The sequence below is a fragment of the Leuciscus leuciscus genome (assembly GCF_965113295.1).
Source record: "Leuciscus leuciscus genome assembly, chromosome: 5".
In the NCBI taxonomy this organism is placed as follows: Eukaryota; Metazoa; Chordata; class Actinopteri; order Cypriniformes; family Leuciscidae; genus Leuciscus; species Leuciscus leuciscus.
The window spans coordinates 43,304,135-43,327,163 of NC_138729.1; the positions used below are offsets into that span (position 1 = coordinate 43,304,135).

Below are 23,029 nucleotides of genomic sequence, written 5' to 3' on the forward strand. Positions count from 1 at the left end.
GTAACAAAGTCAACTAATTTTGCAATTATGTAAAAAATATAGTAATGACAACTTACATTAGTAAGGTGAAGAAATTGTATACTGTATGCACTGCAAGTATAGTATTGTACTGAATATTGTATAGTAGGCCTATGGAATGTCTGTATATTCTACTCTTGCATACTGTGGAAATACAGTGACACAACTGCAAAAGACTAAAAGGTTACAGTAAAAAAAAAAATCTAAATGAAAAGCATGGTACAGTAATCAGAAGAGTTGTGCAACTGCAAAATCAAGGTCAGTGAGAGAGATTTATTCTGCTTCTGCATCATGTCTTCATGTTGAGTCCGGCCGGAGGACTTTATTCACGTCACAGATAATGTCATCTCTGTAGGCAAAGGGAAAAACCCTAAAGCCAGATCCAGCTTTGACAACATTCTCCACACCTTGCTCTTCCTCGTCCTCATCCTCTTCCTGCTTCTTCACCTCCTCTTACACATACTCTTCCTCCTCTAACTCATACTCTTCCTCCTCTAACTCATACTCTTCCTCCTTGTTCACCACCTCTTATACACATACTCTTCCTCCTATAACTCTTATACACATACTCTTCCTCCTCTCCCTCTTATATTCAGTGCAACATTTTGAGTCAATGTTGGCACTCTGAACTGACTTGTATTATGTACAGTTGGTTTGGTCACATCATTAAAAATAAGTGTGAACAATTTTGAGTCGTTGTGTGTAAACGATGGCAACTGTGTTGTAGTTGTGTTTAACTTTTGCCTGCCTGTGTTTAGCATTTTGAAACATAAGTGCATCACAGTGCGAAATGTGTTTAAGTGAGTGAAAATGTGTTTCGAGTTTTGAAAAAAGAGTGCATGAGACTTGCAAACAGTGTTTTAATTACCTGAACTTGTTTAATGTCTTACAGAAAGAGTGATTTATTCGACAAATTGGTTTAGGCTATTGAGAATTTGGTTCAGAGAATGGGGTTTAGTGTTTTAGCAAATCAGAAAAATTGTTCTCAAAACATTAGCACAAAAATTATATTTATACATCGTTCGTGAGTTTTGAACATTCATAGAACATCCAAAAGTAACGTCCCCTTAAAGTTTGTAAAATTATCAAATGGAATTGTCATGTTTGGGGTTTTGGTTCACATTTATGTTTTTCATGTCTTTTATTTTGTAGTTTTCATAGTCATATTTCCTGGTTTGTCATGTTTTTCCCTTGCTATCATGTGATCCTGTCATGTGCTTCCCCTGTTCACATGTCTTGTTTTCAATAGAGACAGAGCGTATTTAGGCCACGCCCACACCCAGGGGGAAAACAATCAAACCGTCTCCATTGACTTTGCATTGCGAGAGGCTGCCTCCTTGTCATTTCTTGCTTCTAACAAAAGACAGAAAAATGCCTAAAAGCTGCTGTGTGACAAGGTGTACAGCAAACAAGCTAAGAAACCCAGAAATAAGTTTTTATTAGCTCTCGACCCCAAAAAACAAGTGTTTAGGACATAAAAGTGGATACAGGCAGTTGAGACAGAGCGTCACGTGTCTCATTACTCTGAGAACTAACGTACGGCCGCTGGAGGAGACCGTAATCGGCAACACAGGATAGTTTATCTTACAGAAATATAATATATAAAATTGACATTTGGATATTCTACTCACCAGTGACCAAATGTTTAACTTACTGCACACGTAGTGTATTTTAGTGCATACTGAGTGTCAGGATCCCACAATTTACCCATTCGTTCCAGCCTGTATCCACTTTTATGTCCTCAAACGCTCGTTTGTGGGGGTCGACAGCTTATGAAAACTTATTTCTGGGTTTCTTAGCTTGTTTGCTGTCCACCTTGTCACATAGCAGCTTTTAGGCATTATTCTGTATTTTGTTAGAAGCAAGAAATGACAAGGAGGCAGCCTCTCGCAATGCAAAGTCAATGGAGACAGTTGCTTTGTTTTCCCCCTTGGTGGGCGTGGTCTTCAGATTATGACGCGTTGCGCTCTGTCTCTATAGGTGCCTAAAAATTTGCATAACCAAAAAAGTTTTTTTAAAAACAGAATATTTTGAACATTCATGGGAACATTAGCAAAACATTCTTAGAACATATTTTTGTTAGCTGGGAATTAGGGTACATGTTCTGAATATCAGTGCAGAATATAATAGTCGTGCAAGAACGATTGCGAATGTGATTGATAAAAGAGTAGACACAAAGTACCCAGATTTACTACTATTTTTGGCGAAATTCTGAGGTGTGCGTATGATGGATACTTTACTATCCCATGAGGCCACGGGAGAGGATTTGTGAATGGCAGTGAAGCGACGCAACTGACGATGATGATGGGTCACATGATAAAGACAATATGGCGGATATACGTCTGGTTTACATTCATTCTACACATTCATAGAACATACTTTTTATCACTCGCAATGTAAGTACCTGTTCAAAACAAATACCTACCCAAGAGAGCATGCGATTCCGGATGCAGCCAGACACTTGTATAGTTCCTGGATGGATCAGTGTTGTTGAGCGTAGGTAGCGTTGTTGAATGAAGATAGTCACTTGTCTCCACCTACTGGTGTATCTATGTGACCTGCAGAAAGAGTTACAAGAAAGAGTTACTTGATTCCCATCACTAATGCGCAGATTGTATTAATAATAGATTTCATGCTTATATTTTATTTGGCAGAATAGTTATAGTAATGCCATATGAACTCAAACACTATTGCGTGGGCCATCTGTTGCTGAAGAGTCTAGGAGGACAGGGGGGAATGAAATGAATTCAGGAGAAGAAGAAGAATGAGGCTGAGGTTGAGAAAGAGGGGTCAGAGCTGGGAGGATGAGGCTTTTGATGAGAGAGAGAGAAATGGAAAAATGGGGCAAGGTGAAAGTCTTCGGGAGAGAGATTAAAAAGTGGAGAGAAGACCTTCTGCTGCAAGGTGCGCATTCAGTCCCTCGTTCATATCGGAAAATGTCTTCACAATATCTTTTTGAGCTACAATGCAGAAATCATTTCCTTGGTATGCGCAAGTCTTGCATCAGAGGAGAAAAGTTGCCATGGGCCTACAGGTCCCTCAGCACATTCATTGTGATACAGAGATAGTGCCAGGAATTGATTCAAAGAAGTATATTAGCAGACAACATTCGAACATTTGACCTCTGTATTACTTTTGAGAGTGCATAGAGGAGACCAGGGCAGGTTGTCACAATGGACTCTCTCTCAAAATCCCAAATTCCAAAACACCCAAATGCTGAATTTAATACAGTATATGTATGTTATCTTGTACTTTTTGATATTTTCTGGATCAATTCTATTTTGCTGAAATCCCTCTGAATATTGGCTGGTTTGCATTGTGCACAACTTTCCTTATAGTGTGACTACATGGCCTGTTCTTGGGGCATGTTGTCTTGTTACAAAAGGTCAACGTGTGTTACCGTGTTAAACTGCATCTTTCTTCCTCTAAATGTTCAGTATCTTTTATTTTAGTAAGGACTTTAAGGTATGTGCCTATACTTAAACTAGCTTTAAAAAGAAAACCATTAGAATTATTCACTGGAGTAAAGACCAATTTATACTTCTGCGTCGAGTGTACGCCGTAGTGTACGTCGTAGGCTACGCACGTAGGCGACGCCGTCGTGAGCATTTATACTTCTGCGAATGTCTGTGTTGCTCTGCAGTTACACCGCCGAAACGCTAGTTGGCGCGGGTGGGTTTTAATGTTCCACTGTGTTTACATTCCTCGCGGCTGTTTTGAGTTTAGGTTTCTAAGAGCAATGGCGACTGAAGGAGTCATACAGATGGCTGTATTTCCGCACTTCTTCAAGCAATCTCTCGGTCACTTGGTCTATTTCCATGGCTCTTCACTGATCTTCGGAATTTAAAAATGGCGGGCGGGCGGTGCAGAGTGCAGAAGATCATTCCGGAAATGCGTAGGAGGAAACGCGATGCTATCCAGCCGACCAATCACAGATCTTGCGGTCCGCGTCGCCGCGACGCGTAGTTACATTTTTGAGGAGGTGCGCGTCAGGGTACGGCGAAGGGTACGACGTATGGTACACGTCAATGCGTATGCTACGCCGTACCTTCTACGTGCACCCGACGCAGAAGTATAAATTGGCCTTTAAGTCTTTACTTCAACAGTTGTGTTTATTTGGGACAACCTAAAACAAGATCATCTACACTGTAAATATATATATATATATATATATATATATTCAAAGTTGTAAATAAAAAAGATTATTTGATTAAGAAAATACTATTTCAGTCATTACTTCCAAATTTTCACTTTTTACTATTTTTGAGTGAATATTCTTGCCCAAATGTGTTGATCCATTAAAATATAAAACTATGACACTGTGCCTTTGTTTTAAAGATGTTAAAAAATAAGTATTTTATTGTCATTTTATGCAGAATATACACAACAAACAGGAGGCCAGCACAACAGCGTAATGCTGTCTAAAAGAAAATTTGTTCCAAACTGGGTAATGATTTTTACAAGCCAAGACATAATAGTATTTAGTATTTTAATCCGTTTTGTTCTTGTGAGGTCAGTAACAAATCTATGTAATGAATTCAGACATCAGATCTGTCATACTATGGCAGAATTGTGTCACTGAATTCATGATTTAGGGCCCTATTATCCTGTCCAACATAACTCACAACCATAACGCCAGCTCTCATTTCTTAAAGCAATATATAAAGTCACACTTCATAAATCCAATTTTTTTCTACTTTTCATTGTGCTCCATGTAATGGGGATCTGGTTTGTGGTTTTTACAACTGTGGAACCTATGTATTGCTTTATCAAAATGCCAACTTTTGTAAACCTTTGCTAAAACTTGTCACTTTAGGCCACCTTTCAATGAAAAGACTACCTTCTTATCCAAACATCAATTGTGTGCTTTAAAAAGCTGTTTAACAGAGTAGGCTTGATGAAAGAATCATTCCTTGACAAGTCAAGCTGACAAGCATAGTGTTTCATAATGGATAGAAAATTGATATTTCTATAGACAAGGCAAGTACATGCTGCAATTTTTTTTTTTACTTTCTGACAGATTTTTTAAAGAGGAAAAAGGGAGACAGTGTTATTTCTTAAAAAAAAAAAAAAAGGTTTTCCAGTTACTGTGTGCTTTTTGAATGGGCCTTAACAAGGTACTGTCAAGGCAGTTTTTTTCTTCTTCATTCTTCATTTCTTCATTTTCTTTTTTGTCTTCATTTCTTCAAACAAACATCAGTATGTTATTTAAGGCATGACACCAGAGGAAAACAGGAATTGATTATTAAGCATTTAACATGTCTGTATACTTAATGCATGCAGATGCATTCAACTCTAATAACATGTCAAGAATGAGAAATGTTTTCATGTTGAATATCAACGGATAATTCATGTGCAATAAATCTTAGTGATTTACGTCTTTTGAGTGACCTTTAAATGGTTTGAATTAGCCTAGATTCTAATACTGTGAAAATTTAATTAAAATGGTCAGTATAGTGTTCAATGTCAAGAGCCCATCTAAATGAACAGGATAATCTAGAGGTGAGCCGTACAGACAGTTCTCTTCATTGCATTCAGTAACTGGTTGGGTGCACACTCTGAAGAGCTAGACCACAAATTTGAATCAGCCTCGCTGGGAAATGAACAATGCATTTGGGTGTAATACCGAAGACACTCAGCAATGGTCTGGTGTCAATAGAAAGTCAATATTAATTTTCTCTGGGCCAAAAACCCTTTTAAGAGCTTTGGAGAGAGACTAGCCATTGGAGATAAGAAAAGTAATAGAAACTCAACCCTGTTTTACAGTTCAGAGCCACAATGGTGACTCTAAAAAGTACCTGTATAGAGTATCTAAATATAAAGCTCATTATTAGAGTATATCAAGGCCTAGCCCTATACTCTTGTTTCAATAATTAGTAGTGCTTAGGCTAAATCACCCTCTTACATTTCTGGTTCTATTTTTAAGTACAACAACTCTGAATGATTTTAACAAAGTTTGGTTCTGTTGGCAGTTCTTAATCGTGCATTCTGAGCACTATTGAATTTATTTGCGGGACATATAGAGCTACCAGTCTAGGCTGATTTCCCTATACGAATTGGTTCTTTTTAGTGAATCAAACAGACAACAGGATCAGCGTATAGTTCAATTCCTAAACATATTACTTTTTTGAGTCGGTTCTTCTGAGTGAATAAAAAACTTGCAATCGGGTATCTGATTGAATCCTGAATGGCTGACTGAATCGAATCTTGCTAAAAAAAATATAGCAAGATGTGTAGCTCAGTTACTGAATGAATCACTTTTATGAACCAGTTCTTTTTAGTGAATCAAAAGCATACAGTTCAACGAACCAATGTAGTTCCATTCCTGAACGTGAGCTGGTTCTTCTTCCAGCACGACCAGTGTAGTCCCATTCCCGAATGTGAGCCAGATTTTCTTAATGAATCAAAGACATACAGCGAGACTAGCGTAGACCGATTCTCAAACGATTTCTTTAGTGAATCAAAAACACTTATGAGCAGTGTTGGGGAAAGTTGGTTTTGAAAGTAATGCGTTACAATATTGCGTTACTCCCTAAAACAGTAACTAATTAAGTAATAAAGTATTAATTTAGTATCTACTGTACATCATATCTCAAAGTGACTTCCATAGTATGGGAAAAAAGTCAATGGGGCCCATCGACTGTTTGGTAACCGACATTCTTCAAAATATCTTCTTTTGTGTTCAGCAGAAGAAATAACTGAATACAGGTTTGGAACAACTTGAGGGTGAGAAAAAGATGACAGAATAAAAAAAATTAAGTGAACTATCCCTTTTATGCACACTGGTTAACACTAAAGTAGGCTTCTAAGAGTTTCTAAGAGTGGGAAAGTTTTCTAAGAAATAAAACTGACCATTGCCGAAGGCACCTGAGTTATTTTGACATCTTTTAAATCCATTACAGATAGTGTTGTCTTTCTGCACCCGAAAGACCTAGAGGTGTGACAGTGATGTGTTGGGTTGCATTAGCAGTGGTGCCTTGAGGGGGGACTAGGGACCTTTGCTTTGATGGAATCTCATTGTTTGAGACCCTTCCCCCCTCTCAAAGTCTCAGTAACATCGGTCTCCCATTGAAAAGAAATATGATGTGGAAAATGGCCATTGGGTGATGGAGATTGATTCAGAAGAAACATGAGCAGTGATCAATATGGCGGCTTGTTCGCTGGAGAGAGACACTTATTGCTGTTAGTTCAGCCACCTGGTGGATTCTGGGAGGAAAGTGGTCGACGGGGAATGCTAGGCATGTAATTTATGATGGAAGTGTCACTCCAAGAGTGATGCTACTCGGATGAAGGATCCCATGTGATAATGAAAATAACTTTTTTTTGGGCCAAGAAGAGGACAGTCAGAAATGAAACAAATGTAGCATGGTATGAAATTGAATCCAGCTGGTCAACATTTTCAGGAATCAAATTTGCAGATTCATTTCACTTAGAAAGTCTGTCGTCACCTGCACTTTAAATTTCTTGTACAAGAGAATGTGAAGTTCAACACAGATTCACCCTCATTAGACTCACTAAATCCGACTATCAGCCAGTATGGACCAATATCAACAGATTCATTTTTCATCAGCATGTACAATGTTGATGTTGATCAATCCCATATTTGCCATGAATACGCCATTTCTATGGGTTGCGTAACAGAATTGTGGATGGCACAGTGGGATATAATAATCAATAAAACAATGGAGGTCAGAACTCAAGAGGCAAACCAGCACAGCGTGAAAAGGTATTTTAAGAAAGTCAGACTGAACTATTTCTACTATTTCAAGTTAGCTATGATGTGCTTAGCAAACTCTTTACAGTGTCAAAAACAGATATTGTCTGCAACAACAACAACAACAAAAAAGAAAAAAAAAGAGTGAATTTCTTGTTTTAAAAAAATTAATGGAAGAAATAAATCTGGCTATAGGTTTGGAATTTTTATTATAATTTTTAATGTACATACTGTATATTGAAAAGTAGTTTGGCATTTTAATTTGTAAAACACCATTGGAAAGATAATTACTTTAAAATGCTATACAAATAAATCTAAACTAAAATGAAAATGTTTCCGTAATATTATAATGTTGGGTAGAAAAAAATATTTGCTGTACATGTTTTCCAGATAATGTTTTTTTAAACAATAAAATAAAAATTGTTTTTACTTTAGTGCGATGACAAATAAAAGGAAACTATTTATTAAAAAAAAAATATATATATAATTTTATGCATACTATTTTTCTATATAAAGCACTAGAGTTTTTCCTCATTTTTTTTTTTTAAATAAAGCCTTTTTTCGAGAATTGTGCTTTGCAAGGGTATCATCATTTATGGGGGTCCTTGGTTTGAAGTTTTAAAACCCCTGTTTTTTTGTGTGCGTTCAAGTTGATGCATTGCAAAAGACAGTCCGCCAAACATGTTCTGTCTCTCTGGCGTCAGAGTTGTCTCCATGCGCCAGGAATAATCTGCAACCTAAATGTGTTCTCTCTATTTATCCATTCATTTCCATCGGACAAGCACTGTCACACTGACGAATGGGAGCTGGAAAGAGCCAATTGTATTTGTTCAGTAAAGGGCCTTCATTCCCTTGAAACCCAAATGTCCCTCACAAAGAAAGTGATAACCCTCTCCCGACATTACCATAAGTCTCTAAAGAAACTCATCTGGGAAATCAGATGTTTATTACCGGATTTTTGCACGAGGAGTCAAATCAGCTACACCATTATATTCTTGATTGGACAGCTCGATTTACTGGTGTGCTTTGTGCACATCTGTCTGGCAAGAACATAATTCTGCAAATTTGTTTCCAGATGCACTAATAGACAATTCTATCTCTTCATCATACAGAAATTAGTTTTCATGAGATATCTGCATTAAAAAATGTTGAAGCAAGTGGCCTGCTTATGAATATCAAGTTTCGACTGATTTATGCAGGTGACTGAAGTCATCACACTGGGAAAACTCTTTGTGGCTCAGCAATTGACAATTAAAAATCAAGAATGAAAGCATGACTGAATGCCTTTTCGTATAGTTTTGCTCTCACCCAGTAAACAGCATTTAAGTGATACCACAGAAAAACCAGGGATAGTTGTCAAATTTTGCAGCCACTTTTATCCAAAGCAACTCACAATTGCATTCAGTGTATACATTTCATCAGTTAATGCATTTAAACAGAAATGACTGTCCTGAGAATGCAGGAGAACAGAATCTAATAGCTATATCCCCAATGTATGCCAAATCACAAAATGTATTTTCATTTCATTTCTGATGTATTTTCACTGCACATATATATATATATAATATATATATATATATGCAAATATACTAACTACATAAAAAACAAAACAATTTTTTAACTGGACTTTTAAATAGAAACTTTTTTATAGGCTAGTGAAAAATTCCAACCCAATCTTTCACAGAAAAACATAACTGTTTTACAAGGTGGTGATTTTGTATAAATTCATACAAAGTGAATCATACAAAAGTGTATTTTTAGACAAAAGCATGAAGGTTCCCCGCTAAACCTAACTGTCACTGAAGCAGATTGTTCAAAACATATGAATGAGAGTGGACAAATTAATACGAATTAGCCACCAGTTCGCCAAACCTTAAAATTACGAATTGCCATGAAATTGTGTTAAAACTCTCATGTGACAACTAGTCCAGTCTCTCCTAGAAAGAGAACATTTTTAATAAACGGCATTCAAACATATTCAAGTTTTTTTTTTCTTACTTTCACAATGTCAATGAACAACAATGTCCAATTGTTATTAATACCTTTTTATTCAAGTCCTATCAGTTGCACAGCCTTTGCCCTTATTATGACAGATACAGTATATCTGCTTTTTTCCCCCCAGCTTGACTGAGAATGTAATTGGATTGTGGCGTGTCAATGTCAATGTCACTTTTATTTGTATAGCACCATTCAAACAACACATGTTGACCAATGTGCTTTACACCATCTCAATAAAACAATACAACAATATTCAAATAAACTGATTAAAAAAATTAATAAATATAAACAGTAATAATCATTATCATCCAATAGATGAATAGGCCATTTCAAACAATTTATGCCATGATCTGGAGTATATAGCAAAGTAGGAGTTTGCTTTGTCTATAGGCAAATACAGAACTAGCCACATGTATCCAAGGCTCCCATGGTCACACCTTGAGACTTGAGACTCAGTAATATAAAGAGTGAAAGAGATCTGTCAGCCTTGCATCATGTGAAGGGTTTGGTGAACAGGGTTGTCACTGACAACCAGGAACTTACTTTACACTTGCAATAGAGATACATCAGACAGAAAGAACAGATAGAGTCTGCACATACAGTTCTTTTATTTTCTCAGCTCTTATTTTGCACAACATTTTTCCAACTTTTATTGTACTATTGTCTATTGCCCACACTGACTGCTTATTGACAATGCTTCAAAACAAATATAAATAAAAACAGATGACTAAACATCATTTTGATTAAAAATATATATACATTATGCTTTTTTATTTGATCCTATACCCTTTATTGTAATGTTGATAAATAAAGTCTTGTTATAAGAAAAAATAAATAAATAATCTGACATTTTTCAATTGTATTTTTATGTGAATTTTTTAAGTCGGCATAAAACAGAAGTTGAGATGTTCTTTTCTTTCCTATTATCAATAGTATATGAGTGAAACGGTTTTTCGGCCAGGAAAAAAATGTAGGGCGGGACTTGATTTTGACCATTTGGATTTGATTAGATCATGACCTCACGCAAGTAAACGTGTCATCAGAGAAGAGAAGATATATTGCAAGAGGAAGGGAAAGTTATTTTGATTCAAGATTGTGAGGGCATGTAAGTAAAAAAAAAAAAGAAAAAAAAAGGGGTTCATGGAAAAATCTTTTTTTTAAAACATAAAACAAACAAAAAAACAAACAAATTTTTTTTTTTCATGGTGACTTTAAATTGAAATTTCAAACTATTAATAAATAATACCTTCTCTCTTCATAAAAAAAACAACAACATTTAGATGACTCAAACATGTTTTCAGACTTGTTTTTTTTGTTTTAGACTAAATAGCAGAGAAATATTACATATTTACTTTAATTGATTTAATGGATTTAATTAAATTAAAATAAACATGAATCTGTGACAGAGGAAACCTGCTTTTAATTTGCTTGACTTTAAATGAAAATGGAATCATCTGCATCTCTGCACCACTTTTCTCACCGTGCAGTTTGATTAGCTTTTTAATTACAGAAAAAAAAAAAAAAAAAAAATTTGGCCTCATTTCTCAGCATAATAAAAGATTAGATACTGGGTGCTCTGGAAATCCAGCTCCCTCTAAAGTGTACACTGCTGTTGTGTTTGCTTTCAACAGAGGGGAGAGGGGTGACAGGAACAATCACCATAGCAATTTCCCACAGGAACTACTTGATCCTTTTAAGTCACGTACAATACAATGGTGACTTGAAGTCAGGGAAGGAGAGGCTTTTAGTCTCGGAGGAGTGAGGGGAGTCGAGCTAAGATGATAGAGGTTGCTTAGAAGTGAGCAGGTCTGTTGTTGCACTTTAGTGGTACTACACTTCACCGCCAGACACATCATTATGTGATGCGGCAGTTGCTGTGTTTCTGAATCAGCTGTGTTTTAATCTGTAATTTGTATTTAATTTAATAAAATGATTGTAATTTAATCAACATTAAATTACCATTACATTACAATTTATCAGTGATTATCCTGTTTCATTAGAAAATAAATTACATTTTATTTAAAGTCGACATGAAACGGAAGTTACGATAGTCTTTTCTTCCCTATTGTGATGTACTGTAGGCTATAGTGAAACCGCTTCTCAAACAAGAACAAATGTAGGGCGGGACTTGATTTTGTTCATCGGGAATTGATTGGATCGTTGGTTTGCTATTGCTGTGATGTCATGTGAGTGACAGGTCATCAGATCATCAGATAAGAAAAAAGATGTCGCTACAAGAGTAAGTTATTTTGATTTGAACACAAATTAAACAAATTATAATGACTTGCATAAATCATTTATAACAGATAGTGCAATATTCTTATTCTCAAAATAAGAATGGGCAATTTTGATTTCATAGTAGGCCTACTTTAAATTAAAATGGGGTGGGGATACAGTTCCATGCTTTCTTACAAATACATTTCAAACTGTTAATATACCCTCTTCCTTCTTTAGCTCAGGCAACGCTGGAATAAAATAAAATAAAAAGAGAATAATTTCAAACATGTTATTTCTGAATAGCAGCCAATAGCAACACTCTGCTAGCAGGAATGTCTAAAAAGGAAGAGTTGCTTATGTGTGAGGGTCACCAGAATTAACATTTGCTGCGCTATCTAAGTGCACATTGTTTCCTCCGCTAATTGAAAGATTGAAGAAATTAGATGAATGCATCTCCCAGTTTACATCCATCACAAGAAGATGCGAGCACCATGGCAACTAATCAAACACATCAATTCTTAGCTTAGTCACTGGCTTGCAGCCAAAACCAGTCCCTGTTCTTGAAGATAATGACTCCTTGATGCCAGCAAACATCCATTCTCCAGTTTAATTAACCTTCAATATATTACATGCATCCATGTTTCTGGCTTATTATGGAGGCTGATTCAATCAAAAGTGTTCAGTCTGTTTTTCTGGCACTAGTTTATTTGAATGTGCCAAGTCTGCTCTCATGTGGTCTTTAAAGGAACTGGTGGCTGGATTGGTACAAGACGCCAACAACCTAATATGTTCTACAATTTATGATAGTGATGAAGTATATAATAATAAGCAGACCCTGTATCTGGATAGAACACATTCATACATCCTAAGGGACTTAGCTATTTTGATAGGCTATGTCAAGCAAAATTCGGTGTAATTGTATTTATTTATTTATTTGTTTTTTATTTTTTGTCTTGGATTTGATTTGGTGTTGAGCCTTCCATGTCAGTTTGTTATTGGAAATATAGTATTCATACCATTTTGCATTCAAATATATATATTTTTTAAACTCAGAGAGGAACCTCTGTTTAGAGTAATCTTTTCCGGACGGCGAGTTTAGAGCGGCTGCACAAGTCGACAGTCAAGGATTACAGTGATGCAGTGAAATGTGAGTGAGTTTTATAAAATATACTTGTTTTATGGTGTTAATATATCTTATGAGACTGATGCGACACTCGACTGTGTTTTCCGTGATTTCGGTCCCTGAAATAATCTCTAAATCGCACCTCTATTTTTATCTCTCAGGAAATGGCTTACTCATGCATTGGAATTAAAATATTTAATTTTAAAGACAACAATATTATTTTCTAACGTCGTTATGTAATTAATTGAATCTGTTATTAATATGAATAATCTAGTAATATTAATACTATGCTAGTCTAAATATCTTTCACACAATTAGATATGAAGTCTACAATTTGTTACATAGTCAATCCAACTCTTATTGATCCTTAAGTATATAATAAGAATTTGAAACAAGACAGAGGTTTAGTGACATGTACCAGATACACTGATTAATTATTTATTCAGTCTATGATTTATACCTGTGCTGTATTCTAGATCAACACACCCAGTTTGTTCTTCTTGCCCAATGGGCTGACAGCGGGGGCGGGCCAAGATGTTGAGTGACATTCCTCGGGACGCCCTTCTTCGCCCACTCACCCGGAATGAGGTGGTGGGGATGTTGGTGAGACTGACCATTTTTGGAGCTGCAACATATTACAGCATCAAATGGGTGGTGGATGCTTTTGACCCAACACAAAAACAAAAATCCCAAGCCAAGAAAAGGGTAAAGTTTTTTACCCTTTAAATGACCACCTGCTACTGGTCGTGTGCTGCATTTGATTATAATTGTTACTGTAAATGTTGTTCCAGTGAATATTAAACTTAATTTACAGATCATATTTCATGCAAGTCTGTAGCTCAAAGTGCCTAGGGATTTATTTCATCGTGGCTTATTATTGATTCATCCCAGTGACTCAAATCATTTAATTCTTTTCAGCCAAAAATACTCTTTAGTGATAATGGCTTGACCATTATTTCTTGTGAATTATGTTGTATATTTAATTGATATTTTTTATTTATTGACTCCCACACTCTCCCCAGGCAGAGCAGTTAATGAAGCAGATAGGCGTAGAAGGAGTCAGTCTGACGGAGTATGAGATGAACATCGCCACTCATCTTGTTGATCCTCGCAGCATCAAAGTAAACACCAATACTGTTGTAATCAATGGAAACCTATCATCAAATCACACTGTGTGTGCATCTCATTACATCAGTCATTTTGAAGAAAGGACATGCTCTTGAAGACATGATTTATTTATGTCGTTGATTGTCATTTTGCACTTTTCATATTCAGTATTATTATTCAAGCTGATTTAATTGCAATTTTCAATTGTGTTGACATATTGGAATTTTTTCCAACTCTGGCCCTCGAGATCCACTTTACTGCAGTTTAGCTCAAACCTTGATCAAACTCACCTGAACAAGCTAATCAAGGTCTTCAGGATCACTTATGTGCTTCTCAAATGGAAAGCTGCATCCCAGTGAGGCTGTGTCCTCCCTAGACCAGTCCTTCAGGAGTTTCTTGGCTAGACTCCTCAGCATTAAACACTAGAATGAGATGGTCTATTAAATCTTTATGGATACATCACACATGTTCCTGCCCCCATGGTCACTGGCCACACGCAAAAAAAAAACCTTAATTGTGGAAAAATACTTTGTATTTATTTAAAATCATTATATTAACTGGTTTCTAGTAATGCAATACAGTGAATGACAACCGTCTGTGGTCTCCGAGTGGCTTACATAATTGGCTGTTTAGTGTTTAGTTTAGTTCACCAAAAAATGAAAAACAAATGCCATCAGTTACTCACCCTCATGTCATTCCCAACCTGTAAGACTTTCATTCATCTTTGAAACACAAATGAAGATATTTGAATTGAAATCTGAGTGATTTCTGTCCCTGCATTGACAGTCCACGCAACTACTACTTTGTTGTTTCAAATTGTTCAGAAAGAGAAGGTAAAACTAATCCATATTAGTTAAGCAGTTTAGTCCATATTTTCTGAAGATTACTTTATATGATGAACAGATTAAATTGAGGTTTTTATTCACAAATAAACATTGAATAGTGTACATAAACTGAAGCTCAATCGTACTTGCTTGACGCGCGAGAACAAACCTCTTGGGGAAGCTCAAACGTGCTGTGTAACGCGAGAATGAACGACCTCGTTGGTTCTTGCACATCAAGCGAACATGCTTGAGCTTCCTTTTTCATAACTAATATGTTTTATGATCCCTTTATGAACATTCTGAAACGACAAAGTGGTGGTTGTTTAGACTGTCAATGGAGGGACAGAAATCTCTCGGATTTCATTAAAATATCTTCATTTGGGTTTCGAAAATGAACGAAAGTCTTACAGGTTTGGAAGTTACAGACAGGTGAGTTTGATCAAGGTTGGAGCTACAGTAAACTCTGCAGGAAAGTGGACCTCGTGGGCCAGAGTTGAGAACCCCTGCCATAGGCCTTAGTCAGGGTAGCACCATATTTAATTTTTGACAGAAATGTTCAATGGATTGTACTGTTTAACAACTTACCAATTGTTCAGCTGACAAAACATCTTTCTGGATAAAAACTCCATAAAACAGTAATAAAAGTTGTGAAAATTACATAATCCAGAACCTTTCTACAGTGTGCCAATGTTAAAACTGTAAGTCTTTTCCTTCACAGCCATGTTTTCGTCATCGTCAGCGTTAAATTCAGTATGCCGTCTAACCTGACTATGGTCTATTGGCCTGACGGCCCCCCTCCAAGTCAGAATCAGCCTATATGACTGAATATCTTCTTCCTTTCCTTGAAAGGTGACATGGAGAGATGTTGCTGGGCTAGATGAGGTCATCTCAGAGCTGCAAGACACTGTCATTTTGCCTTTTCAGAAACGTCATCTCTTCTGTGGTTCCAAACTCTTGCAACCTCCCAAAGGTGAGTCATGGAAAAAGCGAATGGGCCCTGAACTTGTCAGTGCATTTGGAGTTGTCAGTGCAAAGTGAAGTATGTTATTCATAATGGTTTTATATTTATGATTCCCAGGTGTACTATTGTATGGGCCACCGGGATGTGGAAAGACTTTAATTGCCAAAGCAACAGCGAAAGCATCTGGATGCCGCTTTATTAATCTTCAGGCCTCCACTTTGACTGACAAGTGGTACGGCGAATCGCAAAAGCTGACTGCTGCTGTATTCTCATTGGCGGTCAAGATTCAGCCCTGCATCATTTTCATTGATGAAATAGGTAACCACTGAATATGCTCTAAAAATATACCGATATTTAGAGATTCCAGAAAGATAGGAAAAATATTACAATGCCTGCTTGTTTAACGTGCCAAATAAATTCTAGCACTACTAGAGTGATAAGCTGTAATCACTATGGATATGCAGGTGTTTATTATTCATGGGTTTTATGGAAAACATGGTAAATGCACATTTGCATAATGACTGCAATGTTTTAGACTGTATTTTCAATGCTGATGACATTTGAATAATACTGTACTGTGACCCATCATCTGTGAAACTGAAGAATCTGGACGCTGCACACACAGAAATTCTCTCAGGCGTTTTATCATAGTGTACTTGCTGAACAGTCAGTAAACGTTAATTATATTAAATAGTTTCTCTTCTTTTAAAGCCGGTTCTGCATATTAAATTACAGATGCTGAAAAAGCAAAATTGTTGAAAAACTATGACTGCAAAAAAGTAGTTGCTTTAATTTTGTGTTTAAAATGTAAAAAAACTGTATATAATTTGACATAACTGTAAATTCTAAATATTTTTAAATACTATATGAATTAAATATTTTATATACACTACCGTTTAATAGTTGGGGGTCAGTAAGATTTTTTTTTTTTTTTGTTAAGAAATAATGTTTTTAAATTGAATATAATGTAACAATTATATTCAACAATTAATAAATTATTAATAAATTAACTATAATAAAATAAAATAATAAAACTATTAATAAATTATATAGTTTTCTATTTTAAATGATGTTTTATTAACAAAGTTCGGGAGGAGCAGGTTCAGATAATTAACCAAATTATGCACAGCTGGAGATTGAGTAATCAACTCAATGACAGAGTATAAATTCACAGCAGACCTATCTCTGTTCATTGAAAGTTTGTCAGCATCCCTCCTCCACCCCATCTCCTCACTTCCAGTTCCATCTACACTTACCAACTGGGGGGAGTACTCTGGGTTCGGGCCTAACTCCGAGCTCGGAGCCCTCCCCCCGGACAGCACGCCAAATACGCATAAACTTATTGTACTAATTATATGTAGATGTGAACTCGTGAAATAAATGTTGTTGTTTTGAAAGTGCTTTTAAATTTTCTATTCATACATCCTAAAAAAAAAAACAATAAAAAAAAAAACATGTACAATGGTTTTCACCAAAATATTAAGCAACACAATTGTATTCAACATGTTTAATAACAAGAAATGTTTCTTGAGCATCAAATCATAATATTAGAATGATTTCTGAAGGATCATGTGACTCTGAAGACTGGAGTAATGGCACTGAAAATTCAGCTTTGCCATCAAAGGAATATATTGCATTTTTAAATATACTTGATTAAAATAGAAAATATTTCACAATATTACTTTTTTTATTTTACTGTATTTTTGATACAAATAAATGCAGACTTGTTGAGCATTAAAGGTCTTCTTTCAAAAACGCAAAAAAAATCTGACTGATCCCAAACTTTTTAACGATTCTATGTAGTTCTACATTTAATTTTCCTCATGCTAAATATAATTTAATTTGATTTTGATTTTGTGTTGATTTCATAGTGTGCATTATGAAATGTATATCTACATAAAATCTATCTCTTGTCTCAGATTCATTCCTGAGGAATCGTTCCAGTATGGACCATGAGGCCACCGCTATGATGAAGGCCCAGTTCATGAGTCTGTGGGATGGACTAGACACAGCACAAAACAGTCAGGTAACACACGTCACGTCACGCACATGCAGGTTTCATAGGTCATTGGATTTCTTTAAAAGTGTTAGGAATAACACTTTCTATCATATAAAATGTGACAAAGTAAAAGTGTATGTCAATGTCCAGGTAATGGTGATGGGGGCTACTAACAGACCACAGGATGTGGATGCGGCAATACTGCGCAGAATGCCTACTGCCTTTCATGTAGGCCTGCCTGTGAGTATGATCAACACACACACCTTTATATTCTGTTTTTATTAGTTGCCCATCTTAATCAGGACTAAACTGAAGTGCTTTTGGTCCATTTTCAGAATGCAGCTCAAAGAGAAGAAATCCTTAGACTTATTCTGTCTGGTGAAAACGTAAGACATGAAGCTTTTCTCTTCTGCACAAAAATTAATTCACAAAATATTTTGTCTGTTTAAATATATTGCTTATTTTGAAGGTGAAGTGGCATATATTTATGTATATTTACCATTCAAATGTTTGTGGTCAGTAAAAAAATTTTTTTGAAAGAAATCTTGGTTACACTTTACAATAAGATTTTATTTGTTAACATTAGTTAACTTAACTACAAATTATTGGTCAGGAAATTAGCAAAGTTTAAGCAAATGCACTACTTTAAAAGCCATTGCTATCTCAAAAAAACCATCAAAGACTGAATGAAGTTTTTGGCAGAATATGGGAAGTTGTGTGTGGAGTGATGAATCATAATGAAACACGAGTTGCATGGTTATGCTCCAAAGTGGTGTCTTCAAAAGAAAGCATCTGAGAAATTTAATAATAAAGGCATCTCTATCACAGTGAAGAATGGAGGAAGAGTGTCATTATGTGGGAGACTTTTTAGCTGCTGGTATTGATAAGCTACTCCACAGTGAAAATACATTTAATGCTTTGGAGTTCAGGAGAATATTGCTAGCTTTCTTCCCATGAAAAGTTGTCATCTAAAGAGGAATAATCAGATGTTATTTTTCAACAAGACAATGTTTCTGCCAAAATTTACAAAAATACAACCAAGAAGTGGCTTGAGAACAAGTCCTTCAGGCTCATGTTTTGGCCTTGTCAGAGCAAAGATTAGAACCCTATAATGAATATTTGGTCTCACATTAAACTCAAACAAACTGAGAGACATTTTTCAACTGCTAATAAACTGCTTGAAGCCATTAACATTGAGTAGAACAACACTGAATCTTCTTCCTGTAAAAAAAAAAATGTCTGCATGTTTACCCACACAGCCTTAGCATTTAAAGAAAACAAAGGGCTAGGCTAGTATGTGCTAAATTACTTAATCTACAGTATTTGTGCAATTCTTGCTAATTTCCTGACCAGTGATTTATGATTAAAATGGTTAAGACCATTAAATACCAAATTTAGCCATTTTAAGATTGGCCCCTTTTTTATTATTTCAATACTAATAAAAATGTTTTAGATTAAAAGTTGCTAACATTAGTTAATGAACTGTGAACTAACATGAACATTAATAAAGGTTAATAAATGTTATAAAAATATATTGCTCATTGCTAGTTCATGTCAGTTTAGGCATTAACTAATGTTAACAAATGAGACCTTATTGTAATGTTACAGAAGTATTTTATGCTCACCAAGGCTGCATTTATTTCATCAAAATGTCACATGTTCCTTCAGAAATCATTCTAATATGATTTTGGTGCTCAAGAAGCATCTCTTATTATTATCAATGTTGAAAAAAAGTTGTGCTGCTTAATATTTTTGTGGAAACTGTGACCTTTTTTTGATCAGGATTCTTTGATCAATAAAAAGTTATTATAAATGTCTTTACTGACACTTTTGATCAATTTAGTGCACCCTTGCTTAATAAAAAAAACTGACCGCAAAACTTTTGGATGGTTCTGTGTGTATATATAAATAATTTTATTTGAATCTTTATTTTTCATCAGTTAAGTAACGCGATTAACCTGAAGGAAATAGCGGGGCAAACCGAGGGCTACTCCGGCAGTGATCTGAAAGAGCTGTGCAGGGACGCCGCCATGTACCGCGTCAGAGACTATGTCCGCAAACAGCAGATGAAACAGATCACACAGCAGTTCCAGCTGGATGAAGAGGAAGAGTATGTCTAAGATGCTTGTATAATACACACACAATGTTAGCATTTTATTTGTGTGCACGAAATGCTGCTCTCACATCACATCCTAACCAAAGAGGTCTATAATATCTGGAGAAATCTATCCCAAGTAGCTGGTTCATCTTCCTGTTTTGTTAGAAGAGAAACAAACCAAGGCATTTTGTGAGTTTTGAGATGCTGTGTAAATGTGTTAAATATAATGTCATTTAAAGTTGGCATGAAACGGATGTTGCGATTGTCCCTATTATTTTATATATCCGAGTGAAACAGCTTCTCGAACAAGAACAAATGTAGGACGGGGACTTGATTTTGACATTGATTGGATCGTTAGATGGTTGTGGTTTGCTATTGGTGGATCTCATGTGAGTGACAGGTTGTCCCGTCCTCACGCCAGTTTCATTAGAGAAGAGAAGAGATGAAGCTGCAAGAGGGAGGGAAAGTTATTTTGATTAAAGATTACGAGGACATGAGAATAAATAAATAAAAATCATGTGCACGGATAAATCATTTATTATTATTTATTTTTAAGATTCCATTGAAGAAAAAACAAGAATTGTTCATTATGATAAAAATAATGTCACAATGCAAAAAAAGTCAAATACAATGTAGTTGCTCAGCTGGTTCATCTTCGTGTTTTGTTAAAAGAGAAACAATTCAAGATATTCTTCAGAGTTTTGAAGTGCTATTTATATATGTAGGAGTGAATGTAAATGTATATAACTCACTAAAATCTAGCAAAACTCATGTCACTGATTTTGTCCCTGGTGTCCTCTGGTGTGTCCTCAGGCATTTGGACGGCACGCAGCTGAGGCCCGTGACTCAACTGGACCTGATGTTTGGCCTAGATAAGATGAAAGAGTCCAAACAGGCCACAGTTACAGCTGACCCAACAAATCTGAGAGAGGTGCCTCTGGACTGAACACCTCTCGCTTTACCCCTTCATACGCATTTTCTCTCTCGCTTCTTTCTTTCTGCCTCATTCTTTCTCTCCTTTTCACATTTCTGTTGCGTTTCAAAAATGACTACTTTGCACTATAATGAATTTACAGTCACACACTCAATACAACAACCATGTTTATGTGTTTTAACAATAATAATAATAGTATACACGCATACACGCATACATATTTCAGATATGATTATCTTTTTTCTGGGCATATTGTGTAGAAGCAGCTATTGAACCACTTTTTGGATTTGAGAGTGAGAAATAAAAAAAACAATCTTCGCTATGTTTATAAATGTTTTAGTAATCAGGACCAGATTTCCTGAAACACCAAGTGTAGTCTAACTGTCTTATTAGGATGCATGAGTGTTACTCTAAAGTTCTACTGAATGATGCATGTGTGATCTTCATTAACACAAATTTAGCCACGATAAGATGACTGTGTTCATTTGTGCAAGGGGCATGTCGGAGTCGTATTTTAACCCAAAATCAAAAGAAAATAAATTTGCATAAGGAAAATTTGTTTCTTTTCACCGTGACATTGTTTTCATGTCAATTAATTCTCAATTTATACAGTAGTGTGATATATTGATATGTATTATTTGCATTTTATATTAATTTTAAATATTTAACTTATACTTTACTATTTTATAGTATTAAAAATACTTAAATAAAATCGAATTATTTATTACATTTGAATAAAAATCATTTTGATTGTATTATAATACTGTAACCTGTGTTTTATTACTGTGTATGTTTATATTATAGAGAATAATTTCCATTTTTTGGTTTTGGGTTGAAATATTTTTTTGTGAGATCCAAGTGACCAGATATTTATCATTTGTTTGTCTTAGTGTACAAAAGTTTTTAGTTATAGAAATAAAAATAACAAAAAGCAAATGTGCCACATCTCACACTTAAAGAAATGGCTCTCTAGGTATAGACGCTTTGTATCCACATGAAGCAAGGTTGTATACTTGATCAAAGGGACAAATCACAGGGACAAATGGTGCTACATGTATCTACTTAGAATTAAATAATTTTTCACATTGGTTATTGAAAGATGTTAAACATCTGTCATATATTGATGTTCAGATTAGTCAGAGTGTGTTTAGAAAGGTTTCGCTTAGAAAATAACTTATATATCACTCGATGTGTCAAACCAGCATCATGATACTAATTTATCAGAAAATAATATGGGCACAAAGGTCACTACCAGTTTTGTCCGTCCTCACTTAAGTTTCTGGCCTTTCACTAGCTCTAAATGCAAAATTTTTGCTCTTGCCTAACCGTTCCAAAGATTGGCTAAATGTTATAAGGCAACCGTATGTCTCCATGTTTTACTTTGATAATGGTTGTTGAAAAAAAACACACATGTCTGGCAGCTTAATTAACTGTCTGTCAAACACTGCTTATTGAAATGGCAAATACATTTATTTAGATTTATGCTTTTATCGTGCCATGTGCATTTCCAATGATTTGACAATATGACATATTTAACATGTAAATGAAGCAAATGTGCTTGTTTGGCAAACTACTGTATGCCCACAGTAATACCATATTTGAGGAGAGATTTGGCTTCCTTTAGGAACCAGATGACACCTTTAATGCTGCTCTGTTCCGCTTTGAAACGTTATTCTGCTTTGGTAATCAGGTACCTGGTTGTGTTATAAAGAGAGGGGGGGAAATTAATTCTTGCTTTTTGTTGCTGCAATCACCTTCCGTTTTAATGTCTAAATGTTGGGGATAATTTAGCTGAAAATACCTTTTCCCTGTTAAATTCTATATCTTTAACATGCTTATTTTGCAATCATTCACTCATATTGTCTGGGTAAATTTTCTCACCAGTAAATCTCCACAGTGTGACTGTTGCATTAAGTGTTTTCTCAACTTATAATAAACCCATCTGGAATGTATTAAATGATTGTCAGAAGAATCATGTACTTGCAGTTCTTGATGTTGACATCATTCTTTGGCCTTTTCAGGCACCATCTCCTCGC

The 23,029-nt window shown here is 35.5% G+C and overlaps 1 protein-coding gene across 1 annotated transcript; it reads left to right on the forward strand.

The window, feature by feature from the left end:
- The first annotated feature begins 13,028 nt into the window (after window positions 1-13,028).
- atad1a (ATPase family AAA domain containing 1a) lies at window positions 13,029-22,965 on the forward strand. The gene is made up of 10 exons (XM_082169473.1): window positions 13,029-13,094; window positions 13,547-13,775; window positions 14,093-14,191; window positions 15,851-15,971; window positions 16,080-16,280; window positions 17,882-17,988; window positions 18,112-18,201; window positions 18,297-18,347; window positions 19,902-20,071; window positions 20,873-22,965. The coding sequence occupies exons 2-10, from the start codon at window positions 13,605-13,607 to the stop codon at window positions 21,003-21,005; spliced, it is 1,143 nt and encodes a 380-aa protein (XP_082025599.1). The 5' UTR covers window positions 13,029-13,094; window positions 13,547-13,604; the 3' UTR covers window positions 21,006-22,965.
- The last annotated feature ends 64 nt before the right edge of the window (window positions 22,966-23,029 follow it).

Coding starts and splice junctions, on each gene's coding strand:
- atad1a (XM_082169473.1), top strand. CDS start 13,605: ATGTTGAGTGACATTCCTCGGGACGCCCTTCTTCGCCCACTCACCCGG. Junction 14,192..15,850: donor TTGATCCTCGCAGCATCAAA/GTAAACACCAAT, acceptor TTTCCTTGAAAG/GTGACATGGAGAGATGTTGC. Junction 18,202..18,296: donor CCTTTCATGTAGGCCTGCCT/GTGAGTATGATC, acceptor GTCCATTTTCAG/AATGCAGCTCAAAGAGAAGA.